Source organism: Vombatus ursinus, unplaced genomic scaffold, assembly GCF_900497805.2.
Source record: "Vombatus ursinus unplaced genomic scaffold, bare-nosed wombat genome assembly UNPS02014798.1, whole genome shotgun sequence".
NCBI classification, from domain to species: Eukaryota; Metazoa; Chordata; class Mammalia; order Diprotodontia; family Vombatidae; genus Vombatus; species Vombatus ursinus.
In genome coordinates this window covers 19,187,651-19,214,029 of record NW_020954576.1, presented here as the reverse complement: position 1 = coordinate 19,214,029, position 26,379 = coordinate 19,187,651, and the positions used below count along the sequence as shown (strand labels likewise).

The 26,379-nt window shown below is 38.4% G+C and overlaps 1 protein-coding gene and 1 pseudogene across 4 annotated transcripts in view; both read right to left on the bottom strand.

Annotated features, from left to right (window-relative positions):
- Positions 1-26,379, bottom strand: part of LOC114050142 (serologically defined colon cancer antigen 8 homolog) — a 268,476-nt gene that overhangs the window by 44,477 nt on the left and 197,620 nt on the right. Inside the window, exon 17 of one of the 4 annotated variants that reach the window (XM_027871737.1) lies at positions 22,173-22,228. The exons of the other annotated variants lie outside the window; for them this stretch is intronic. Coding sequence (XP_027727538.1) covers positions 22,201-22,228 — 28 coding nt within the window. The 3' untranslated portion in view covers positions 22,173-22,200. Of the gene's footprint in view, positions 1-22,172; positions 22,229-26,379 lie in introns of those variants that run through there. 4 annotated transcript variants of the gene reach the window in all.
- On the bottom strand, positions 19,940-20,347 carry LOC114050143 (annotated as a pseudogene).

Sequence of the window (26,379 nt, the reverse complement as noted above, 5' to 3'; positions counted from 1 at the left end):
AGAAAGAGAGAAAAAAAAGAAAAAACCCAAAAAACTCTGATGTCCTGATGACTTAATTCCGACCATTTATAACTTTGGGCAGTAGAAAAAAACATGCTGTCAATCTACAGCCAATGTGACAAACAGGGTTCGCCAGGCCTTCCTGTGAACCCTGTTAGACATAGAGTTGTAGTCCATGCGTCTCCCAAAGGAGAACCCAGGAGCCCAGGGGGGAGACAATAGCAGGACTGAGGCTAAGTCACGGTGCAGGTTAAAGCAGCAGCCTTGGAGTCGCAGAATCAAGTGAAATGTGCTAACTGTGAAGTGAACCTGGCCATCTCTCTGCTTTACCCCCAACCTCAGTTTCTTCATCTCTAAAGGAGAAAAAAACAATGCTTTTGCTAACCACCTGCCAGGGTTGTTATGAGGACATTAAAGCTTTGAGTAAATGTGAGCTGTTGTTATTATAACTGTGCAGCAGTCTAGTATTTAAGGCTGTACTTAATAGCTGATTAATCAACAAGTGTTTATTTAGCCTTCACTATGTGCCAGGTACTGTGCTATAGCGTGGGGAGACAAATACACTAAATGAAACAATCTGTGTTTGTAAGAAAGGAGCTTGTAATATGATGGGGGAGACAATAAGGATGTAGATATATTCATATGAGATAGCTATATATCTATAGAGATATCCATATCCCTATAGATATCTATAAAGATATAGGCATCTCTACAGATATCTATAGATAGATATCTATTAAGATCTGGATATCTCTATAGATATATCGATACATATATGTCTCTATCCTTGTCTCACCCATCAGATTGTATGCCCTTCCTTGCAAATAGAGATTATTTCATTTAGTGTGTGTGTGTGTACAAACACACACACACACACGTATACACATGATAGACATAAAGAGGACACAAATATACATGTAAAATTGTTCTATCCAAAGTATCTGAAGTTTGAACAGAGGGCATCTGCAGGATAAGTTGCATCTGTAAAGAAGAGAGGAGATTTCCGAGATGAAGATGAGAGGAGAGTACACTCCAGATGTGAGGGACAGCCAACACAGAAGCATGAAGACAAGAAATAGAGGTGGTATGTGAGTCAGAGGGAAGGCCAGTTTGGCTGGATTGCAATGTTGGGAGAAAAGTCAGGAATGAGAGATTAGGGGAAGGTTAGGATAGGTTTTAAGAGTTAAATAGAGGAGTTTATATTTGATTTTAGAGCCAATAGGAAGCCACTTGAGTTGCCTGACTATGGGAGTGATGCAGTCAGATGTGTTCTTAAGAAAAACACTTTGGGAGCAGTGTGGAGGATGAACTTGAGGCAGAGAGACCAGTGACCAGGCTGCTGCAATAATGCAGGGGAGAGGTGATTAGGGCCTGGACTTAGGAGGTAGCTGTGTAAGGAGAGAGAGATGCTACAGAGGTAGAAAGGAAGATGTGGCAACTGATTGGACAGTAAGGAGGTGAGGATAACACTACAGTTATGCACCCAAGAGACTGGAAGAATAGTGGTGCCTGTGACGGAAATAAGCAAGTGTGGGAAACAGGTCGGGTGGAGGGTGGGAAATGAATTCTGTTTTGGACATGTGGAGTCTGAGATGTTTCTGGGACATCCAGTTTGAAATATCCCTTAGGAAACTGGTGGTATGGGGTAGAAGCTCAGGGGTAGAATGTATAGATGAGGGGGGGGAGGGGACTTAGGGCAAAACCTTGGGCAACACCCCCAGTTAGGAGTCATGATCTGGATGACAAACTGACAAAGAAGAGAAAGGAGAAGCAGCAGTTAGACAGGTAGGAGAACCAAGATAGAGCAGTGTCACAAAAGTCTAGAGAGGATAAGGAGGTTGACAATGTCAGATAGAGCAGAGGGTTTGAGAAGGATGAGGAATGATAAATGGTCATGAGATTTGGAAATGAAGAGATCACTAGTGACAATTGAGAGAACTGATGAGGTCAGAAGCCAGACTGCAAAGGGCTGAGGAGTGAGAGAGAGGGAGTAGAAGCAGCAAGTGTAGACAGCTGTTTCTGGGAGTGCCTAAAGGCCGGGAAGAGATGTACAGACTAAGAGAAAACCTCTCATCTTCCAAAGCCATAGACTTTAAAAAGAAAGTGAATAAAAAAGCATATCTGAGCACGTAACGAGCAAACTGACAGATCCAAAATCTCACATAATCATCAGAGCAGAGATTTGCTGTAAGAGAGCTACTCTGTAGTGAGTTTACCAGCAGGTAAGTGTAGATTTTGAGGAGTAAAGTCAGAGTATAACTGTGATCTCAAATGTGATTGAAAATCCAGGTGACTACATTAAAAAGAAAAGATGACACTATTAGGTAACTTTAACAGTTAGTATGTGTACATATATGTATATACACACTTACAAGCAGTAATACAAATAAAGAGACATTGTAGCAAAAAAAAAAAGAGGCCTGAATTTGGAGTTTCAGGACTGCTTCTCATCACTTTCTTGTCCCTCCTCACTACCCCCCCACTTTCTGGACCCACTATATTTACTGTCTTCCATTAGCGTGCCATTAAAATGTAATGGAGCTCTGCTAGGGTAGGACCTGTCTTGTTGCTTCTATCTGTATCCTCAGCATGAAGCAGGACAGTGCAATGGATTTGTGGATTATGCCACTAAGACAGACTGTCCATCTATCTCTCAAGAGAGCTGGGCTCAGTCTTGGATGTTCAACCTTGGGCAAGTCATTTAAACTCCCTGTTTCTCCAGCTACAAAATGAAGAGAATAGACTGAGTGCATTTTGCAAAACTCTGTTACCTGAGTGCTGTTAGGACTTTAAGTCCCCATATCTCTAAAGTGAGGAAGATATACCTTAGGATTCAAATCAAGTAAGTTTTATTGAACTAGTAAAGGCCACTTGCTAATGAAGTACAAACACACATATACATATGTGTATGGGTGTATAGATGGATGGATAGATGGAGTTACTCTCAAGTAATGGGGCTGTTATTTGAACACACATACCAGAATGGGAATACATTCATCAAAATAAGGACTGTCTTCTTCAAAGCCCTCATGGTGGGAGGCTGTTCACTTCCAATGATGTTCAGGATATTTTAGAGGTTCTTCTTCTGAATTGTCTTCAGCACCTGTGGCATTTTCTTTTGAAAACTCTTAATCCTGGCAAAGCTTCATCTTTTGAGTATGAATTTGATTTTGGGAAAAATCTAGAAAGTCATAGGTAGTGTGGTGCAGTGGGAGGGGGCACTGACCTTGGAATGCTGAACTTAGAGTCAATATATCTGAGTTTGAATTCTGTCTTTGGAAGTTACTCCCTATGTGACCTTGACCAAGTCACTTACCTCTCTGGTCCTCAGTTTCCTCATGTGTAAAGTGGAGGCAGCACGAATGGGGAAGGGGGCTTGGGAAGGCTATATTAAAAGACCTCTAAGGTCCCTTCTAGCTGTCTGTCTACAGGATGATCCTATGAGTGGGCTTAAGTTTGATGAATAAGGTCAGGTTGGGTAACAGGGCATTTGGTTAAGAGTAACAAAAGATAAAACAAAACTGAGATGTGACTACTTCGCTCTGAAGGCAATACCGTAAGAGGGGTTCCAGAGGTTTCTTTTTTTTTTGTGAGGTAAAGGCCTCCTTTTTGGAACAAGCCTTTTATCTCCCAAGTTGACTACTTTGAAGGAGACAGCATGGTTTTTTTCATGTATATATTCTGGTATGTTTGTTAAAATATCAGTCCCATTAACCTACATTCCTACTGATAGGGGGAAAGGGAATAAATATTTACATAGTACCTACTATGTGCCAGGCACTGTGCTAAGTGCTTTTTACACATACTATCTCATTTGATCCTCACAACAACCTTGGGAGGTAGATGTTATTATCCCCATTTTTACAGTTGAGGAAACTGAAGCAGAGAGAGGGTAAGTAACTTATCCAGTTTCACACATCTAAGTGTCTGGGGCTCAATTTGAACTCGGGTCTTTCTGATTCCAAACCTGGCAATCTATCTACTGTGCTACCAGCTGTAGACTTTATCTGTACAGCACCACTTTCTTGGCTTGGATCTAAGGAGTAGTATCCCCACCACAGAGATATGAGAACTCAGAGTCCTAGCAGGCCTTTGAAAATGTTGTTCTTTGAAATGCCATAAAAGTTTAAGGTTCTTTTAATGCCAACAAGTTAGTTGTCCCTTAGAGCCTCTCTAAAGTATAGGTTTTAAAGCTACCAGTGAGCAGTTGGGGATTCACTCACATGTTTGGTTGTTTCAGGCATATCCGACTCTCTGTGACCCCATTTGGGGCTTTCTTGGCAAAGATATTAGAGCGGTTTGCCATTTCCTTCTCCAGCTCATTTTACAGATAAGGAAATGGAGGCAAACACAGTTAGGTTAAGTGATTTGCCCAGGATCACACAGCTAGTAAGTGTCTAAGGCCACATTTGAACTCAGGAAGATGAGTCTTCCTGACTCCAGGCCCAGTGTTCTATCCATTGTGGCACCTAATATATGATATATGGGGCCAAGCCTGCCTGTGGGTTCTTTTCCACTCCTGCAATTGGCATCAGAAAAGTCTCTAGGCAACTATGGCTCTAGTGTGTGCATGAATTTCAAAAAAGCATAGTTTGATGTTCTATTTGTAGAAAATAAATATTAACAAATTTAAATGGACCATGCACTTCATGACTCTTAAAGAGAGAAAGAAAGAAGGAAGAAAAGAAGGAAAGAAGGAAGGATGTGGCTATGAGGATGAGAAAGGATAGGAAGAATGAGAAAGGAAACACAAAAACTATTTTTTTCTTTAGGGTTTTGTTCAGTGAAGAGGTTTGTCAAAAACCTTCAAAGACGTAGAAACTCTATTCAAAGCAATGGCCAACCACAATCTTCCAGAGGACTCATGATGAAACATCCTGACAGAGACAAAGAGATGGTAGATGCAGAGTACATACTGAGCCTTTGATACAGCCAATGCAGGAATTTTTTTGCTTCCCTTTCTTCTTCAGTGTTGGGGGGGTGGGGGAGGAAGGAAGGGAAGCAGGACAGAAGGTGATTTTCCTTTATTAAGAAAATAAAATTTATTTTTTAAAAAGAAAGATTTTGTCATTGTCCTACCAGGGGGATGATTCTATTTCAGGGGTGATGTTTTATTCCAACAGAGCTGTTTTTCTCGGCTGACAATGTGAACAACACTGGAAAAATCTCTTGGTGCTAGTCACTAGTCAGATATTTTCTATGTATGTACACCATATCTTGTCAATAATCTTTCAGTTGCTATTAAATTCAATTTAAAAAATTAGACATCTATAATTTTTAAAAGCAAGAACTAAACTTTTTAGGATTGGGTTGTTTTCAATGTTAAATCTTTTATTTCAATGCAATTTCCAATTTCAAAGTAATTTCAGAGCAGCATCAGGATATGATGATGCAGCACAACCAAGCCTCTTAATAATGCATGTTGGGGACACAGTCAATATTTATCATCTATCTCTCTTATCAGAGGCTGCATGCAAAGGTCGTGGGATTTGGCCCATGGTATATACAGATTTATTTAATATATAAGTGATAGGTTGTGGACATGTGATTTCATTACCTTAGATAAAGGAACTCCCTCTACCAATGTAGGTTAGCATCTTCTCTGTAATGTAAGAGTTGCCTAGATCAGAGGTATCAAACTAGCTGCCAGTAAATGCCTAAGTGCAAAATGTAATTGGGAAACGTTAAACAAAATGAATAAAAATACAATACAACATAGATAATGTTAATTTGTGGTTTCAGAATCCATTTCTATATGAGTATAATCCATTTCATTAGCCTAGAGCACTGAGAGGCTAAGTGATTGGCCTAGGCAGGTTACATAGTCAGCAGTTGTCAGAGGTAGACTTGAACTCTGGCCTTCTTGGCCCTGAGACCAGCTTTCTATCCACTATACCATGGCTGCCTCTTACATATATGTAGCATATCTAAAATATAAACTATAAAGTGGTTGTATATATATATATGTATATATACATATATGTATATATGGGAGAGGGACGGGGGAGAGTGTATGTGTGTGTGAAAGAGAGAGAAAGAAAGAAAGAAAAAGAGAGAGAATGCTGTATGTTCCTTAAACAACACAGTTTAAAATTATTTTAAAGTTCTTTTTAGGATACTCATACATGGCACAATAAATCATTGTATAGCATATGTAAAATTTATTGAAATAAAACTACTGGTATATGTTTGGAACCTGATCTAACATCACAAGAATAATTAGAAATTTCCCACTAAGAGAACATTACTAAGAAAATATCATTTCAATAAAAATTAACAGTCTAGAGAAGGCTTCCAAAGTAAAAATTATTTATAAAGGATGCTGGAACATTTGGGGATTGCTGTTCAGATGCTGACATGAAGAAATGTGAGTGGCTGTAACAGAAATCTGGATTTATGGTTCACATATGTGCAGAAGTAGAGCATTCTTTTCAAATAAAGCCACTGTGTTTCTCGTGCCAAATCTACCTCTGTTACTGATGTCACCATAAGAGAATGTTATATTCTGGGATGGTTTTCTTCAACTGACTCTGTTATCATACTGCCTCATGTCAGGATTAAAGTTTCCTTTATCTGATTCCTTCAAGATCAATTTCCACAAGTCCAGGCTCTCTCCTCCAGCATCTCCTGCTCTCAGTCCCTAATTCATTCATTCCTGTCACATGCAAATTTAGGCAAGGGGAATTAAAAAAAGAAATGCAATGCTTACAGGCAGTGCAATGCCTCACACCCCTTGTAAGTCATCTTTTATCACCTACTTAGCCAGTGGCTTATGATGTAGCTATGAAAGCACAATGCAGCCAATCTTTCCCAGTCCCAATGGGGCTTGAAAAGATGACACGTGACTTGTTTGGGGTTGGGGAGGGGCTTTCTATCTTATATTCATAAAAATCTGGTATATATTGGATTTTTGGAGGATACTCAATATATATCCCCAGCTATCCTCTTTAGTACTGGCTGCTTTCTTTCATGCTCCCCACACACTGGCCTGGAGAAGCTGGCATATTCCTTTCTCCTCACTACCACTTCCAGATCCATCCCTTTGCAACCTCACCTTTGTGATTCAACCAAACAATTATCTATCTGCATCCAGGTCATACTCCCTCCTTTCTCAAAAAGTTCAGTACATGTCTGAGATTATTCTGCTCTATTCCAACGCCTGCCCTAATATTTGAGGGGCTTCAAACACAAATTAATAACCCCTGAAATATTCTAGGTTCTCAGTTTATTAACCTCCTCAAAGATGCTGATATCTTCACTCCACCTCAGCCATCCACACAATTGTTATGCCCACGTGGATCATCACCGATAACTCTGCTATCGCCATAGGACAACAAAGCACGTAAAGCCATTCTTAGCTCACAGGACATACTAAAGCAGATGATGGGCTAGAGTTGGCCTGTGGGTCATTGTTTGTTGATTCCTGATCTAGAGTTCTGAAATTCCTTTCTATGATTAAAATCTCCTGTGTTTCTTTTACTCTGCCTCATTCCTCCCAAACCTAACTTCTATCTACACTACTTCCTCCAGTCTCTCGACCCTTCCCTGTTCTCACAGTCCATCACCTATCTGGCCACATTTTCCTCCCTTCACTTATGGTTCACCAATTCAACTACAACCTTTCCTTTACCACTGAATTCCTTGCTTCCTTTTCCGACTACCACTCATGCCTCATCAAACTCCAGCTTTGTGTTACCCTTGATCTCTGCTTTCTAGGCGGCTACGTGCATGTTTCTGAATCCTACTGCAAAGTCAGGCAACTCTGACTAGGTCATCTCATTTCAACTAGGCATTCACTGCTTGCATCTTACTCTGTAATCGATATTCTGTCACATTCCCTGCACCAATGATTCCAAACTCTCTTTTCTCTTTTCACTTCTTCCCTCCTTCACCCTTTCTCTAGGTGACTTTGCCTTCTGCTCTACTGAGGAAGCTGGGATTGTTTACTGTGAGTTCCCTCTTCTCTATTCCACAGTTTAAAAAAACCCCCAAAACCTTTATCCTTTATCTCCTCTCCTCTCTCACCCTGATCTCTTCTTACCAAGGGGCCTTCTTACCAAGACCAACCTCTCTACCTGTGCTCTTGATCACGTGCCTCCAGGAGTTTGCCCCTTTAATCATTCGATCTTGTTCATTTGTTACCTTTCTCGCTTCTCCCCCCTCCCCTGCCTTCATAAAATCATATATTTAGGAATGGAAAGAGGCTCAGAGGTCATCTAATCTACCCCACAACCCTATTTTATAACTCAGGAAATGAGACTCAGAAATTTTAAGTCACTTGACCAAGATGACCCAGTCCTCTGACCCCAAATTTGGTGTTCTCTCATTCATACCATGGTGTCATGCTTATCTACTGGCTCCTTCCTGACTCTCTACAAATATATCCTGGTTTTCCATAACCTTAAACACTTTCACTTGACCCTACCAATCCCTCAAGTTATTGTCCTATATCTCTTCTTTCACAGCCACATTCCTTTTCCACTTACGTAGTCTGAATTTCCACCCCAATACTTGACTTAAACACTTTTTCTAAGTTTATCAGTGATCTTGTAGCTGCTAACAATCTCTTATCCCTTTCCTCAGTCTGCCTTCTGTGGAGGGAGCCCTTCTGTGGCTTTTGACATTGTTTAAAACTCCCTTCTAAAAACTCTCTCCTCCCTTGACTCCGAGGCCACTATTTCCTCATGATTCTCCTCCTATCTGTCTGACTGCTCCTTCTCAGCATTCTTTTTAAGATTAGCCCTCCATTGCCCGCCTACTAAATATGAGCATCTCCCAATGCTCTGTCCCTGTTTCTTTCCTTTTCTGTTCCTACGTCCTTTTTTTGAGGCTTTTTTAGCTCTCTTGGGTTTAATTACCATCTCTCCACAGATGACTCCCAAATATCTATATCCAGCTCTGAATGCCAGTCTCACATTGCCAACTGTCTGCTAGACACGTCCACATGGATGTCCCACTGGTATCTCAAATTCCACATGTCCAGAACAGACATCTCATCCAACCTCCAAACTTCCCTATTCTCCTATTTCTATTGAGGGCATATTATCCTCCTAGTTAGCCAGTTTTTGTAACCTCTGAATCATCCTTATCACTTCTCTCTTCCCCACTCCCATTATTTAATCAGTTTCTAAGTTCCATCAGCCTCAGTTATATTTTCCCCACATCTAACCCTAACCCAGTCTTTATTCCTAAAGTTACTATCCTAATTCAGGGCCTCCTCACCTCTATACCTGGACTCTTAATTAGGTTTTATACTATCAATCCTTCTCTCCAATTCAACCTTCACAAAACTGCCAAAATAATCTTCCCAAAGCACGGGTCTGGCCATGTTATTTTCCTACTCAAAAACTGTCAATAGTTCCCTTTTGTCATTAGGATAAAATACAAACCCCGCTGACTGGCATTTAAAGCCTTCCATGACCTGACTCTTAAGTACCCTTCCACACTTATTTTATATTACTTCCCTTCACATATTCTATATTCTAGACAAACTGGCTTATTGGCTATTCCCCAAACCAACATTTCATCTCCAGGCTTTCTAGCTCTACTTCTTAGGATTTCTAGCTGCCTTTTAGACTCAAGTTAGGTGCCACATCCTAAATGAAACTGTTCCCTTTCCACTCACTTGACAGTGCTCTCTCTCTTTTCCAATTATCTTATATTTATCTGTTTGTGGTATTTGTATTTCTGATACCTGGTTCCTAAGCACATGGAAGACAGGTTCGTTCTGTTTTTAGTTGTAGTTCTAGAGCTTAGTTAGCAAAGTACCAAGTACTTAATAAATGCTTGTTGACCTGACTTGACCTAGCACAATACCTTGTACACAGTAAGGGCTTAATTAATGCTTACTGAATTGAACTGAATGACAACCACTATTTTATGGGTGCTGAATATCACTGTCAGCAAAAAGTCAATGATCTAAATGATGAAATGCTGCCGCCTTCCTACATAACTGCACGATGGGGTAAAACAGGAAACACCGGATCTGCTGTTTGCATATCTTCATTAAAATGAAGTAGGAACAACATTTGGTTGTTCCCATTTAGATTCAGCTACTATCATGGCACAATGATCCAGCCTCTTTTTCTCACAATAAGCCTGATATTGAATCGCTTAAGATAAAAAGCTGTGTTATCTTCTTTACTACAGGAAATCCAACAATGCTATATTCTCTACTTTCTTTACCCAGGTCTACGGTATAATCTCATATCACATCAAAACAAATGTTGTATCATATAATATGTGTGTACACACACACAGACACACATATCATACATTTAGAGCTGGAAAGAAACTTGGAGATCATCTAGACCAATTTATTCATTTTACAGAGAAGAAAAAAGAGGAATAAAGAGATGAAGTGCCTTGCCCAACTGGGTTCACATACAGGTGGCAAAAAGCAAATGTGGATGAGACCCAGGGTTAAACCCAGGGCCTCTGAATCTAAATCTGCCCTTCTTCCCACTTTATGAGAAAACAGAATTTTCCTGGTCACTCATCAATGGAATAAATAAATTTAAAAGAATATATACTACTGGCAAGATGAAAATGGTAAAATTTGTGGTATTTATACATGAAATAGAAATATTGGATTTTCATAGATGACAAAAACTGTCAATACAAATGAAGAGCTGTTTGTGAAGAAAAGCAGTTTGGGACATCATTTTCAAAACCTGGACAAAGCTCAACTTCTGTTTCAAAAAACACATAACTGATAATATCTGAAAAATATCCATCGATATCTGTAATACCTAAAAAAGCTAGAGAGAAAGACTAACTCATGAGAAAGACTTTCTAGATAGGCACCTTTTATAATTCTTTTTTTTTTTCTAATCTCTCCCTCCCCTCAACAAAGGATCAGTCTAAAGGATAACTAATTTAATAAATAAATAAAATCCCACCGTTGGGAGGCACTCTCTTTGAAATCAGAAATGTTTCTTAATCTGATATAATAGTAGTCCAAACACTCAATAACAATTTTATAAAATATACAATATTTTATCATCCCAAATATAAGCACCTTTCTAACTATTAGTTCACCAACACCCAACTATTCCCTTTTACATTGCTTTTCTAAGTCCCAGACCCACTCTAGATGACCCACTTAAGTCCTGATAGTTTCTGGAGTTACAGTCTCAAGTTCCTGCTGCTCTAGGTTAGTTCTAGGCCTGCTGAAGAAAGTCTCTGAACAGTTTGCTTGCCTCCCTCTTGCCCTGATGTCATTGTTCCCACACCAGTTTACTGGTTGTCTCAGAAGCTACCCCTTCACCCATGTTGTCCCGAACCATGTCAGGTAGGCATGGTGTGTTGTTGTGACTGCCCCACAATTTAGGAGCAGCCTGGTATGTTCTAGGGAGTAAGTGCTGGCTCCTGTTCCATCAACCCCATTTCCCATGCAATAGGTATAAAGTTAGAAGATCAAGGTTCACATCTCAGTTCTGACATATTTCCTTGTGTGTCTTTAGCCAAATCACCTAATTGCTCTGGGACTCAGTTTCCTTATCTATAAAATAAAGGATCTCTACTCCTCAAAATTCAGCTCAAAATTCTATAATCGTATTATTTTGTCCAGGCTAGGAAAGGTCATGAAACATAAAGATATAAGACCACTTGACGAGCTTCTAAGGTGGAGTAACAGCTCAGAAGAAAAGTGCCTCCTGACGTTTCCTTTTATCATATCAGCCTATGTAAGTTAACAGGCAAAGACCCTAACCCTAGAATGGAAAAGCAACAAGAGCAACAATGTGAAGTGACCCACAGTAGAAAAGTTTTACTATTAAAAATTATGTCTACACACGCTTCTATCCTCAATATCACAAATATGGCAAGAACAGAATTTGAATGAAAACAGACTTGCTATAGAGGCAGGTATCACCCCCTTGGAATGCAGTTACTTGATCTTTTTCATCAATTTCTTGTTTATTGTTCTACCTTACTTCCTACACACCTCACAGGGTGTTGGGAGGATTAGTTAAGTCAGCGAAGGCTTGAGATTTCCAACGAAAGGTGTTATGTAAATACACAGTATTATTTTGTTTTTATTCCAGCATTACTGGTTTGAAATAGTTCAGTGTGTGCAAATATGTTTAATAATGTGTATTAATTTGATTTCCATAAATAGGAATCCCTAAGCATCTCAAACAAGGACGTGCCTCATACTGGGGTTTTACTAGCACAATGAAATAATTGATCGTGGTCCCAGAGGACTAATCAATGCTCTTTGGCCCTTTCTGACAAAATTCCAGCTAAAGGGATCTACTTGGTCTCCTTAGCAATTAGGTTCTGGTTGCCAAGACCACATTCCAGATGCCAAAACAGTCTCTCTAATTTGGCATTCCTAGTATGCGGTGCAGTCCCAAAGGTCTTACCTCAAAATGTAATGCTAAACTCTACCTCCACCGGAAAACAGGAACCAAAGAGTGTGATGAAATGCTCCTACTGCAAGCAGTTAGCACAGCTCTCAATTATGTGATTTTCACAAATTAAAAGAAAATACCATCTATCTCTATACCATTATCTTTGTAAAACCACCTCTTTCCACACGGGTGCCACTGATGCCTTGATTTTTACACTTGTTCACTTGGATCTTCTGTAACATCTCAGCCATCTATATTAACAAATCTAAACCAAAGAGAAGGGTCAATCCTCAGCCTTTTTTCCTAATACCCAAAATGCATCTATTCTCAGCTGAGCCACCTACAACTGCTGATTTTGCATCTAAATAAGGCAAAACTGATAACTCCCATCAGACTCTGGGACAGGTCTTCCCATCAGAGATCACTTTTTAAACAGTCTGTGTGGGAATGTGAATATTTGGAAAAAATGTCCCTTTCTCTCCTCCCCCATCACAGATGTTGAAGGGTCCCCTTCCATGAAAATGTATTAAAAGAGCAGCCTACAGCTCTATCATGTAGATGGATATCACAGAATTGCTGTCTAAATTCACAGCTTTCACGAAGTGGTGAGTTTAGTGAGAAAGTTTCACTGTTGGGTAAATTTAATATCTTCTGTGTCTACATCTTAACTCCCAATACACGAATCAGCTTAAAAGCACTGCGCCCACAAGTTCTGCCTCATGGACAATCCAAAAGGGTTCGGGAGATAGATGGATTTCAGGGGCAGTTTTTCAGATACAGAGCAAGCACTTTAATATCTGAAATACCCAGAGACCCTTCCTCATGAAGATGGAAGAAAAGAAGCCCCTCTGCCTGGACTTCTCCTTCATCATTCATCATATTCCGTGCTTAGCACAGCGTCTGGCATGTAGTGGACACTCAATGGAGGCTAGCTATCTGACCAGTATACTTATCTGAGATTACACCACTGTCCGCTCCATTAAGTTGTAAGAGCCTTGAGAGCAGGAACTATGTCATTCTCTTTTGTGTACTTAGACCCTTACACTGAACATTTTAAGTGTTTAATAAATATTTGTTTATTTGAATCAAATGGGAAGGGCAATTGGCCAAATACTTTCCTTGAATTTTAATTTATCTTAAGATAATTTTAATTTTAATCTACTATCCACAAATATCACAATCTTATGATGCTGAAATCTTACAGTGGTGTTCATTACACACCAGGTCCTTCACAGAGACTGTCCAAGGCAGTTTATTAAAGAGAAGAACAAAAAGACCTGGTTAAAAACTTGGTAGCAGTAGCACAGGGATAGGCTTTGAGTATGGTGGTATAAGGAGACTATAGATCAGAATTCTTCATCCAGGGTCCCTGATCTTTTTTTTCCAAATATTTTGATAGCTATATTTCAATATAATTGTTTTCCTTTATGAGCCTATGCATTTTATTTTAATCATATAATAACATTCTGAGCAGGGGCTCAGAGGTTTTAGCAGAATGGCAAAAAGGTCCATGCCACACAAAAAGTTTATGAATCTCTATTCTTAAAGGTATTTATATAGCACTCATCAGCAATGGATTAAATGATGAATGATTCACTGGCTATAATGCAAAGAGATAATGATGATGGAAAAATTTATACATGATCAATAACCCTTCTCACAATCTTCCTTAGGCTTTTTTTTTTTAACTTTCCCACTCTCCCCCCAACCAGCCATCCCGACTACAAAACAGTATATATCTAACAGTGCTTCCTCACTGATATGGTATGGTGGGTCTAAGGAAAAGCTGTCTCTGGGTTATATTTAGAGATTGGGGGATGGGAGACAGAGGGAGGGGAAGCATGGGCACACATATGGAAAGGGGCCAGAAGACTTTTCTGCTTGTGCAGCTCAAAGCTGCCCATTCTGCCTTTTATTCATCTGAAAGTTGTATCTAATCAGCAGCAAACAGGACAAAAGTGGGCCCTACAGGGTCACCACAAAAAAAAGAAAGAAAGAAAGAAAGAAAGAAAAAGAGGGCATTGGGGTTTTTCAAATAAAGCAAGTTCATAGACAATAATCCAGGTTGTTAGCATCACTGGGATGCAAATCTGGCTTGTAGGTACTGAGGAAAGGGATAATGTAGCACAATCCACTTTGCAGACTATGAAACTGGAACTCCAACATGTCAAAGTTTTGTTCACTTTAAAAGTTATATATGTGTATATATCATATATACATATATATACAAGTGCTACACATACATATAAATATATTTAATATAATTCATGTTATTACAGTAAATGGTTACATGAAAAAATGTGATGTAACTGAAAGAGTCCTGGATTAGTAGTCAGGAGATAGAGATTTTGGTCCTGTCTCTGTTGCTGGCCTGTTACATATATGACCTTGGGTGAGTCCCCCATGCTCTTTCTGGTTGTTTCCATATTGATAAAAATGGAGCAATTGGGCTAAAAGAATCACTAAGGTCGTTTCCAGCACTGAGATTCCAAAGGAATCTGAAAATTCTGTGCTGTGAATCTTTCAGCTTTGCAGACTGGACATTCCACAGTGCTGGAATGAAAACTAAGACGATAGGTTCTGCCCTTTGAAACATTGTACTAACGGGGACCGAAAGGTCAGCAGCTTCCTTCGGCTCACATGCTGCAACGATCAGACTGACCCTACACACTTTCTTTTTGATCAACCTTATATTTGACGGCATTTTTAGTAAATTATCCATGTAGTTGTATTTTGACAGCTCTCTTTACAGCAGTAAAACAAAATGTGTGCATCGCAAATGGCAAAGATTCAAATTTCAGCTCTGTTTATCCAAAATAGCACTGAACTGCTTCTGTACTTATGCTATACTGCCTACAGATTTACGGAAGGGGAGACAGATGGGATGAATTTAGCAGGGAAACAGCTGTGCCTTGAAGAAGAGACAAGCAAAACTTTTGCTATCAGGCTTCATTATGTATCAAGGTACAAGTAAAATGTGTATCCATAAGGCAGCCAAAAAAGCGTTTTTCATTTGACTAGTGATAATTACCTTTTCTCAACAGCTGACAATGTTCTAAATAGCATTAAATAGGTATAATAATTAAGCAATAAGATACAACAGGCAGTAACTTGGTGGGGATTATGGCCCCCCTCAGGTGTGTTGTGGGGTACACGGCCCAAATGGCAACTAATTCCAACTGCCTAAGAAATAGAGCCAACCCCAAGGCATCACTGTTGGGAGGGTGAAAAAAAAACTGGAAAAGGAACACAAATTCACATAGAACATTTTACGGGGTGGTGGTGAAGAAAGGTGCAGAATGGGATTGTTACAACAGTGACAATATGAAAACCCAGTGAAGAGAGCAACCTACATTAAGCCTGTTCATGTGGTTTCTTAATGATGAACCTAAATCATTTTATTACTTGTAAGTGTCACTGAACTGCAGATCACACACTTTTCAATTTGTGAAAACACAAATTCAAGCTTCTCTTTTGTGAATGGCCTTCATTAGTATTAAAATGTCCAAATAAGATCTAGGTCCCTTCAAAATAGTCTTCATTTTGCTTAGCATATGAAATTCTTGGAAAGTTTATTTTTAAATACTTAGAATAAGTGATCCCACAGATTTATTCACCAACATTAGGGCTTACTAAACAGTCCCATGTATCAAGATTCTGATGCTCATGACACATTCTCAATGGCTGGTACAGGTTAAAAGGACTTACAAACATTCCACTCATCCTAACACCTTATAGCCTCAATCAACAGAGTGCTAGCTACATTACTTTTAAAAAGGCAGGGGGAAGAGAAATAATTACATTTTTAGCAAGAGAAATGATGCCCTGTTTATTAACTGCAATTAAACTTTATAAAATATGGTCCCTTAGGAATAAGGACTTCAAAATGGATAACCAAGAAATAGAAGCATGTATACATCACATGTGACTGTCATAGCCACAGTGTAAAAGGCACTATTTCATGAACTATGATAAAAATCCCCTTTCTGCTGCACTAGTGGCTAACACCAAGCTCCACCCATATCAATGACATTATTGTTGCCATGGTAACTAAGGGGAAAAAGGCAGAGAGCGCCTAAAAAAAGCACAAAAGGCGAATGAAATAAGACGTGTATGTGCCATAAACATCGTATGTGATCATGAGATGTGGCGCCACAAAGCTTTCACTGACAAGCTGGGGATGACCACATTCCTCGTGAGTGGTAATACAATGCAAAGCGCTAACATATTCAAAAACATGTTCAAAGTGTTCAAAAGCAGACGTGAACTCTTTCCCCTCAAGTCAAAGCTGTTTCAGTTTACTCAAAGTCCTGTATCCTTATGTGTTTCCCTATATATGACCATCCACTTCTGCAAATGGTGACAATCAGTTGGGTTCCCCCCCGCTCCAACACAACTTTTTATTTTTCACCCTCTTTCTGTCTCCTTTATTCTGCTTTTTTTCTATAGCCCTAATCTCTGCTCATGGTAATGTTTTAGTTTGCCTATTCCTCAGACCCCACTGAATATGTCTTACCTTCTTCTTGACCTCAGATTCAGGTTTGTTCACCCATTATTTTCTAACTCCAACTGAAATATTTCCTCTTTAGAGTTAACGCTATGAATTACCTTTCTACAATTCTCTTGTCATTGCCACTTCTTCCTCCTCTTCTCTCTTTCCTCACATGACTTAATAAAATTATTAGCAGGATAAAATCACTGATAGCTTTTAATGTTCTCTTATCACCACCATCAATTTCTCCTTGGTCAAATACTCAAAGACACCTCTTACCCATTCAATTTCACTAAAATTTGTATTCTGTATTTACTGTATGCAAAGTATTATGCTAGCAGGTTCTGGTCAAAACAAGAGGAGAGAATTCCTTCTTGCTTGAGAGAATGTAGTCATGCTGAAGACTTTTACTATGGTACTATATCTTAGCATAAATGAACCATCTAGTCACCCAAAAAATGCCATCTATACAGTCTGAAGCTGATTAGATAGCTAGCTGTTTATTCAATGGAGAGCATTCTCAGAAGAGTATGTGGAAAAGAATGCTGTATACTCAACTGAAACAATCAGGGGGAACTTAATTTAGTATTTTATTTTCCCTCTCAGTTACATGCAAAACCAATTTTTAACATTGTGTTTTTTAAAATGTTTGAGTTCCAAGTTCTCTCCCTTCCTCCCTCCCCAGCCCTCTCCTTGAGAAGGCAAGGAATTTGATATAGGTTATATATGTATAGTCATGCAAAACACATTTACATGTTAGTCATGTTGTGAAAGAAAACAAAGACAAAAAAACCCAAGAAAAATAAACAAAGTAAAAAAGAAAAGTATGCTTCAATCCGCATTCAGATTCCATCAATTCTTTCTATGAAGATGGATAGTATTTTTCATCATAAATCCTTCAAAGTTGTCTTGGGTCATTGTATTGCTGAGAATAGCTAAGTCATTCACAGTTGATCATCATACAATATTGCTATTACTGTATACAACTTTCTCCTGGTTCTGCTCATTTCACTTTCCATCAGTTCTTATAAGTCTTCAGGAGGAACATTTAAAAAGACAATAACTGCCTGAGCAAATACACTGCTCAAATCCTGATGGCAACTTTCCTGTTGTTTATAAAGAAAAGTCTAAGTAACAGCAAGGAGTTCAGTACAAAGATTTATGAACTCCAAACTCTTGGAATGAGGGAAAGAAAGGGACTTGCAGGAGGAGTCAAGGAGACTGAGAGCAAAGCACCAGGATCTGATGTGTCTATGGTTGAATTTCCCTAATGTAAATGTTATGTTCTGAATGATCACAAAAAGGTAAGATAAAAGGCTTTAGTGTCTATATGTATTATCCCTGTGAATAGCGCTTGGTAATGTTAGATTATCAGTCTTCATCTTCTTGAATGTGTCCTTCTAGAAGAAGATGCACAGAAGTCATTTGGAAGCTATTTCTCTTCATGTATAAGTGCTTGGAAATCTCATTTCAGACAAGTGGAGCTGGATATTGCAAACGAATTTTCTTTATGCTTATAAATCTGCAGAAATTACTTAACGACCAACTACAGGTAATGTTTCCTCATAGGATAAGTTGGTATCATCACAGTTTTAGGGTTTATTCGTGTGGCAAATGGTAATAATAACTCTTGATTACTACTTAACAGTGGGTGGTGAGCACTACACGAAATTTTAAAAAAATATGCCTGAGGTTATAATTATATCACCACAGAACCTGCTGTCTCTTTGAAGAAGAAATCTTGAGTGACAAATCAAGTTGTTCAGGACAAAAGCTTTATAATGGTAACCACAAAACATTGGATTAGATACTGCACTTTGACATTGTCTGTCAATATTACAAATGTCATTTCGGCACGAGAACAGCCGACTAGCAGAAGGTTGAGAAACAAGTTCAATTTTTAAAAATGGATTTTATGGGTTAGCGATAGTAAGTTTTGGTTTTAATTTCGGGATTTTAGGTCCTGATAGGCAGAGCAAAGCAGATGCCTTTTTATTTTAAGGATGAATTCTTCTGTACATTTTGCACATGGCTCCTACATGACGTTTGGAACTCTTAGGCCTGAAGGTCCAAGTAAAATGAGTGGGAATTTGAGAAATCTTTCTATCCTCTGCTGGATGCCTGACAGTGAATTCTGTGCTTTGAAGCCAAAGTCAATTATGAAAAGATGTGGAAATTCAAATTAATTACATTTTGCTTTTTTATAATTTGCACTGTTGATGTGACACCCCTTTAAAGTCAGCAGCACACTGGGAACAAAACCAGTATCCTTAGTGTCTACTTGAGAAACAGTGCTGACAACTGCTGTATAAAAGCGTTTGTAAGGTGCTTTCCATGAGGAAGAGCTACAAAGTAAATGATAAAACACTTGCTAGAAACCAAGATGCATGACAAAAAGAGAATGTACAGTTTCGTCAATTAATCTAAGAACAATGGGAGATATTGCATATGAGCATGGTGTTATGGGAAGCAAACTAGAGAAGTGAGAATATATAGGTAATAACCACATGACATAGGCCAGGTCACATTATTACCCTCAGCCTCAGTTCCTCATCTGCAAAATGAGGGGTTAGATATAGTTATCCTATCCTCTACTCAACAAAGGACCCAATGGAACAATGTATGTGAAAAGCACTATACAAATATAACAAACAAAATGATCTTTAAAAACAATCCTATGTCGCCCTTAACACAAGTCTGTGCCAAGAGGCATCTAATTTGTACTTTTTAAATCAGTCAAAATCTCTGATCAGTCATAGGATAAAAGATTGTTCCTATATTTAAGAGACAAACAAACAAACAATGCTCAGAAACACCTCTCTTCACTGGTATATTACAGTGATGCATAGGTTTGAGAAATAGTGGCTTACACATAACAAATAGATGCTAAAATTTTATGGTTGTGGTTGAATTGAATTGTTGAATGGATAAAAAAAGTTCAAAAGCACTCAATTTTTCATTTGGTTTTTTTTTTTTGTCCAAAGAGAAAAAAATACACTGCTTAATGGACATGGTCTAGGTATAGACTAAACTCATCTCTGGCTCCTCAATTGTTTACAGTAGTGTAAAACTCCAACTTAGGCATCTCCTTCCGGGATCAGTCATTTATCAAAGCCAGAATCATACTATAAAGGTACATGAAGAAACAAAGCAAATGAAAACCAAGGTTGACCATGGCTTCCTTCATGTGTGACTTCAACTGCCCTCGGTTGTGTTTCTCTGTAGGATGAAACACTCCCATGTTCCCACTTGGCACCATAATGAACCGATATATATTCCGGGTAGCCACAGGCAAGTTGAGGAGAAAGATGAACCAGTGCAATGAAATAAGCATTAATACGGTAATAATAGTGTGGTCAATCAATTCTGGGACCACCCACTTGTTTAATTTTGAGCAACAAGACCTAGCATTGATGTAGTTACATTCTAAATCAAATAATGTGATGATAAAATAGACAGAAAGGGAGATGAGCAAGAAGACAAAAACCACCGTCTCCATCCTCCATCCTTCAGTACCACCAGTTCCGCGAAAACTGCACCCTTGTTTCTTTGTGTACGTTTAGAAAGAAATCTCCTAATGGTATCTCCTGATTTTGTTGTTAATATCCTGGGTTGCTGTTTCGTTTCTCTTTCTTGTTGATCTGCTGCCTGAGGTGTTAGAAAAGCAAATAACTTCTTCTGGTCTGGTTTTCTTTCTAGGAATGTTTTGAATGTCTCTTTTTTTATTCAAAATCCATATTTTTATTATTAACGGTTAAGCTCAGGTTTGCAGAGTAGGCTACCTAGGTTGTAATCTTGAGTTGCTTTGCTCTTTGGACCACATTATTCTATTCCTTCCTATGGTTTCTGGTGGTTTGAGGAACAGTCTTGTGTTATTCAAATTTCCTTCCTTTTATATTTGAAGGTCTTTCTCTTGGTTGCTTGTAGAATTTGGTGTTTGTTAGTGGAATTGTTAAATTTAACCACTAGGTAGGTGGAGTTTGCAGCATAGGCTTTTGTTTTGGTTTGTTTTTTCTAGAGGTGATCTGTGGATTCTTTTGATTAGCACTTTATTTTCTGTCTTCAGAAATACTGGAAAGTTTTCTTGTATTATTTAGTGCATTATGGTGTTCAGGTTGACTTGTCTTCTTTTGGAAGACCTATAACCCATAAATTATTTTTATACATTCTGTTTTCAAGATATGTTTTGTTTGTATGCACTTTTCTTCTTCCAGATTGTCTTTTGCTTCTGTGTATTTGTATCCCCATTTAATTATTCTTTTTTGTTTCTTTGGTGAGAGTGGCCACCATGGATTCAAATTTTTCTATTCTGCTAATTATTTCTGCTGTGATTTGCCAGAAATTCTGCTTTATTCCTATTCTTCTTTTAAACTATTCAGGAATATCCTGCTGTGGTTCCACATTCTCTCGGGAATCCACAGGGTCCTATCCTCATCAGGTGTTGAATCTTTTTTTTTTTTTTTTTCCACAATAGTCACTAATAGAAGTCTGGATTCTTTTACCGGATCTGGGGGCATATATCTTCCCTGTTGGTTGATCTGCTTATACTCATGGGTTTTAACCTTTTTTCATTATTGTAGGGCAATTCATGGTACATAACTTCAATCTCACCCTTAAGTGACTTCTTGGTTGGTGAGAGGTGAGAAGGAAGGCCAGAACTAGCTCCAGCTGGATGCTCTTTGACTCAGGCTTACATGCATGTGTCCTGTCCCAGTTCTCTCTCTTCCTCAGTTCTCTGGCTGAGCTCTATGAGGACAAAGAGCACTGCAGACAGGGCTGTCACAGAAAGAGCAATCTTCTTCCTTGTGGATTCCTAGGCACACAGAGGAAGGCAGGTGGGGTAGGGGTGGTGAGGGGAAGGGAGTCAATCTGCTGAAAACTGGCTTGGGTAGCCCTGCTGCCAGAGCTTAGTGGGTTGTGGAGGAGGGCATCCTGTGTGAGATGGTTGGGCATTAGGAATTATTAGCCTTCTCTGTTGCGGATTCATTTAATTGTTACCTCATTTGGGTCCTTGGTGTTTTAGACCATGGAGACAGTAAACAAGTAATTATTAAACACTTACTATGTGCCAGGCATTGTGCTAAGTGATGAGAATATACATATATAAGCGAAAAGAAACACATTCTCTGTCTACAAAGAGCTTATATTCTAATCAGGAAAGACAACAGAGAAAAAGAAGATGAAGGTACTCAGCATGGAGACACGATGGAGAAGTCTGGAAGAGAGCAGAAATGAAGAAATGGCTGCCCAGGACTCCCTCCTTAAATGGAAGTTTTGGGAGAAGACATCTAATCAGACAAGAGAATCCACAGGCAGAAGTTCGAGGTTTGAGTTCCAGGGCTAAAGTGATCTTCAGGGATGAAAAGTTGCTGGGTGGTTCCTAGTGAAGGAGGATCAGAGAAAATGTCTAGTCCTCCATCTTGTCAGTCACATCATCAGAGAACTTATTAATCCATTGAGCACCACAGTATGTGCTATTTTTCATCTAACACCACACCACCTAATTGCACAGAACTCTGTATTTCTTTTATGTGATTATCATATTCCAATTTATATTAACCATAGGTCTTGTCACCTCTGTTATCATGGACAGAGTGCTAGCCGTGGAGTCAAGAATCCCTGGGTTTAAATCCTGCCTCTGATGCTTCTTAGATGAGTGACCATGGCCAAGTCATTTAACCTTCTTCAGACTCAGTTTCTTCATCTCTAAGTTGGGGTAATATTATCCATAGTGCCTACCTCACAAGATCGTCATGAGGCTTAAATGAACTGATACAATAGATAGTGCAGTGGACAGAGTGCCAGGCCTGAAGTCTACTCATTTTCCTGAGTTCAAATCTGGCCTCAGATACTTACTAGCTGTGTGACCCTGGGCAAGTCACTTAACCAGGTTTGCCTCAGCCTCCTTATCTATAAAATGAGCTAGAGAAGGAAATGGAAAATCACTCTAGCATCTTTGCCAAGAATAGGGTCATTAAGAATCAGACACAACTGAACAAGAAGAACATGCAAAATGTGCTTCGCAAAATTGGAAGAGTTATAATTGTCAGTTGTCATTGTTATGGTGGTTATAATAAGTGGGGACTATATTTATACCTTTACTACTTTAAGTGCCTCACATAATGCTCTTACATAGGAGACACAATATGTGGTCACAGTAGACATGAATGTTTGTTTTGAATTGTTGAACTGAACAAAAGAAATTTTTCTACTACGGCAAAATATATGCCACTGGTCCATCCAATTCTTGGATATTTGCTGCAAGTTACAATAGCAATTTAAACAAATTTAAAACTATTTTAAACAAAATTTAAAACTCTTTATTAATTAGATGGGTTTTCAAGCAACTATATAACAATACAGGTGTACCTTGCTCAATGCCTGGGTTAATCAATTCAACTCCATACTTTCTTCTATATTTGAGTCCCATGCTCTCTTGTCTTATTACCACAAATCTTAGATTACCATCTACTATTTTAATTCCTATTTATATATTACTGAATGGAGCTATAGAAAAATCATAAAACCACGGTGACTGGGTCCACCACAAATCTGAATTACATAATCTTAATTGGGCTGTCAATGCAGGAAGGAAATCCTTTTATAGTTCCCTAATAGATGACTTCTTCTATTTACCACAATGGCTATTCCAAATCTTTTCATGTTTCTTCAAGGGTCCCTTAGCACACCTCCCCCTTCCCTCCTCCTCATCTCACATCACCCGGGAGTTTTCTGCTACTACCTCCTTCACACCACGAGATCACACTTCTCCTTACGAAGGCAAACTTCTCTATGTGCATCTCTGTACTCATCCTTTCCCACCTTCTCCATCAGACAGCTATCTCTATTGTTCCCCCTGCCATCTTTCATTTCTCCCTATTTACTAGTGCTTTTTTGCTGCCTACAAACATGCCCATGTGGCTCTATCCTTTAAAAAAAGACCTCACTGGATCCTACCAACATTCCCACCTATTGTCCTATATCTCTCCTCTTCTTCATTGCTAAACTCTTTGAAAAAGCCATCTGTAATAAGTATCAATGCCTTTTCTCCTTTTACTCTCTTCTAAACCTCTGCAATCTGGTTTCCTACCCCGTCATTCGGCTGAAACTGATCTCTTCAAAATCACCAGTTATCTCAATAGCCAAATCTGAAGGTTTTTCTCAGTCTTCTTCCTACATGACCTTTCTGCTATCTTTGACACTGTTGGTTACCTTCTTCCCCTGAACCTTGATTTCTCTCTTCCAATCCTCTTCTGACCAGTCTGACTACAACTTTTCAGTCCTCTTTGCTGTGTCTTCACCCAGGTCAGTCCACTAACTGCTGATGTTCCTCAAAGATCTGTCATGGACCTTCTTTTCTTTTCCCAAATACATTATTTTGCTTGATGATCTCATCAGCCCTCATAGGTTCAACTGTCGTCTCTAGAGAGTTGATTCCCAGATGAACATATCCAACCCTCCTAAGTGCCAGTCTCAGATTTCACCTTCTGCAAGAGGCCTTTCCTAGTCCAACTCCCAGGACCTTTGACTCCAAGTTTAGTCCCTTTTCCTTTTAACAACATATCCTGCCTGAAATGTTTAGTATAAACACAATTTTAATCATATAAACAGTTCTTTTGAATTCCTTTGAGAAATATCAAAATGAATTGTTTTGTAATGGGAAAATATTAAGATTTATCTGTTTTGTAAATCTGAATTTTAATATATTGGGTTTACTTAAAGTGAGATAAATCTGTTATATCTTTGCCTTTCTAACAAGATGGATGTGGTGGGGGGAAAAAAAACTTTAAATCAGAGCTTCTTACTCAATTACCTTCTCTCTGGTGACTCTATACGAGTGAATTTGGCTATATTCTGTGATTTGCACAATAATAATTGACCCATTTTCCCCCCATGCAATGGGGGAAATCTTAAGAGGTATATCCTAAAAAAAGTTTTTTTTCTAAGGTTTTTCCTTTTGGATCATGAAGAAAATATTAAAAATCTTGTCCTTTTTATTTAAACTTCTACTCTTTAAAAGGACATCCAAATTTTTCTTATCCTATGAATTCATAAACCTTTATTCATGATTTATTTACTTTGATGTAAACCCAAGATGTGATCTGCTTGTAGCTATTTAATGATGCGTATCTAGATTTGGTGACATAACATTTTCACCACAATAATTAAAATTCTACTTTAGTTATACACTTGGTGGACTAGGTTTAAGTTCTGGAAATAAGAGCTTTGAATTTCAGTCTTTGTAAAATGATTGCTTTGAGACTTCACCAAATTTGTGTGCGCTTAAGTTTTATAATCTTCCAAGGTAGAAAATAATCAGATTTATAAATTACAAACATTTGTAATGAGGAATATCTAATTTATGGATCTATATATTACAGAATAAATGACATTTTAAGAGAACTGGAAAAAACCACATATTCAATGGTGAAATGGGAAAGTTTAGCAGCACTTATCTGTCCTCATTTCCAATTTATCACATCATTTAAACTGGAAGATTTACAAGAGCATCAGGCAAAAAATCAAGATAGGTATAAATAAAAAGCACAACTAGAAGCAAATTTGTTTCTACTTGAAGTGTAAGAGTTTTGTCAAATGGGTTAGTAGTTAGATTTTACTACAAAACTGCGTTTATGTAAGGCCAGTAGAAAGATCCCAATTATTGTTAAATACCCAAAGTAGAAATCTGCTGTTAAATTGCTGTATAGTATCGGTCTCAGGATGGTGTTTGTAAAGATCTTATTTTACGGACTGAAATATCACAGGCTTACAGCAGAGAAAGCTGAGTTTTAAACACATGTACTTACCCATAAATATAGCATGAAGAAAATCAATGAAATGTAGTTTTTTTTTTTAAAGAGACTGAATGACCGATTTTGAGGGGTCTTGAGAGGGCAGAACTGTACATAAGAATTCTGCTTACAAATGGAAAAATTGACACAACATTAGGCATTTAAAAACCAATCAGAGGCAAAATTACATAACTTTACCAAAACTATAGTAAGTTTTTCTTTCAATCAAAATATTTATTTTTCTTAATAAATGTATAAAAAAAGATTAAAAATTTATATCTCATGATGACTAGGGCAGTGCTTAATGGGCACTTAACAAAAATTTATTGAATGAATAAATGGATATCTCTTTTTAAAAAACTTCATTAGACCCATATCTTTGATTTCAACCTTGGGTCTAGATTTAAATGATTTTTGGGGTGACTGGACCTGTGATTTCAACTTACGTAGGAAGCTCCAAGTAAGAAATTGCCTTTACTAAGGCAGATTAGTATCTACTCTGCAACTTACAGTCTTAGCTTCCTGGGCACTGAGGTGTTAATGAACTTGCCCAGGCAGGGTCACAAAACCAGAATGGGTCAGAGGGAATACCTGAATGTAGAACTTCCTGGCCCTAACGCCAACGCCTTATCCTCTAGGACATACCGCCTCTCACCTTTTAAACAATAATTTATTTAATGTCTACGGAACACATGATATTAAAAAAACAGAATTACCGTTTTAAAATTAAAGAAAATCA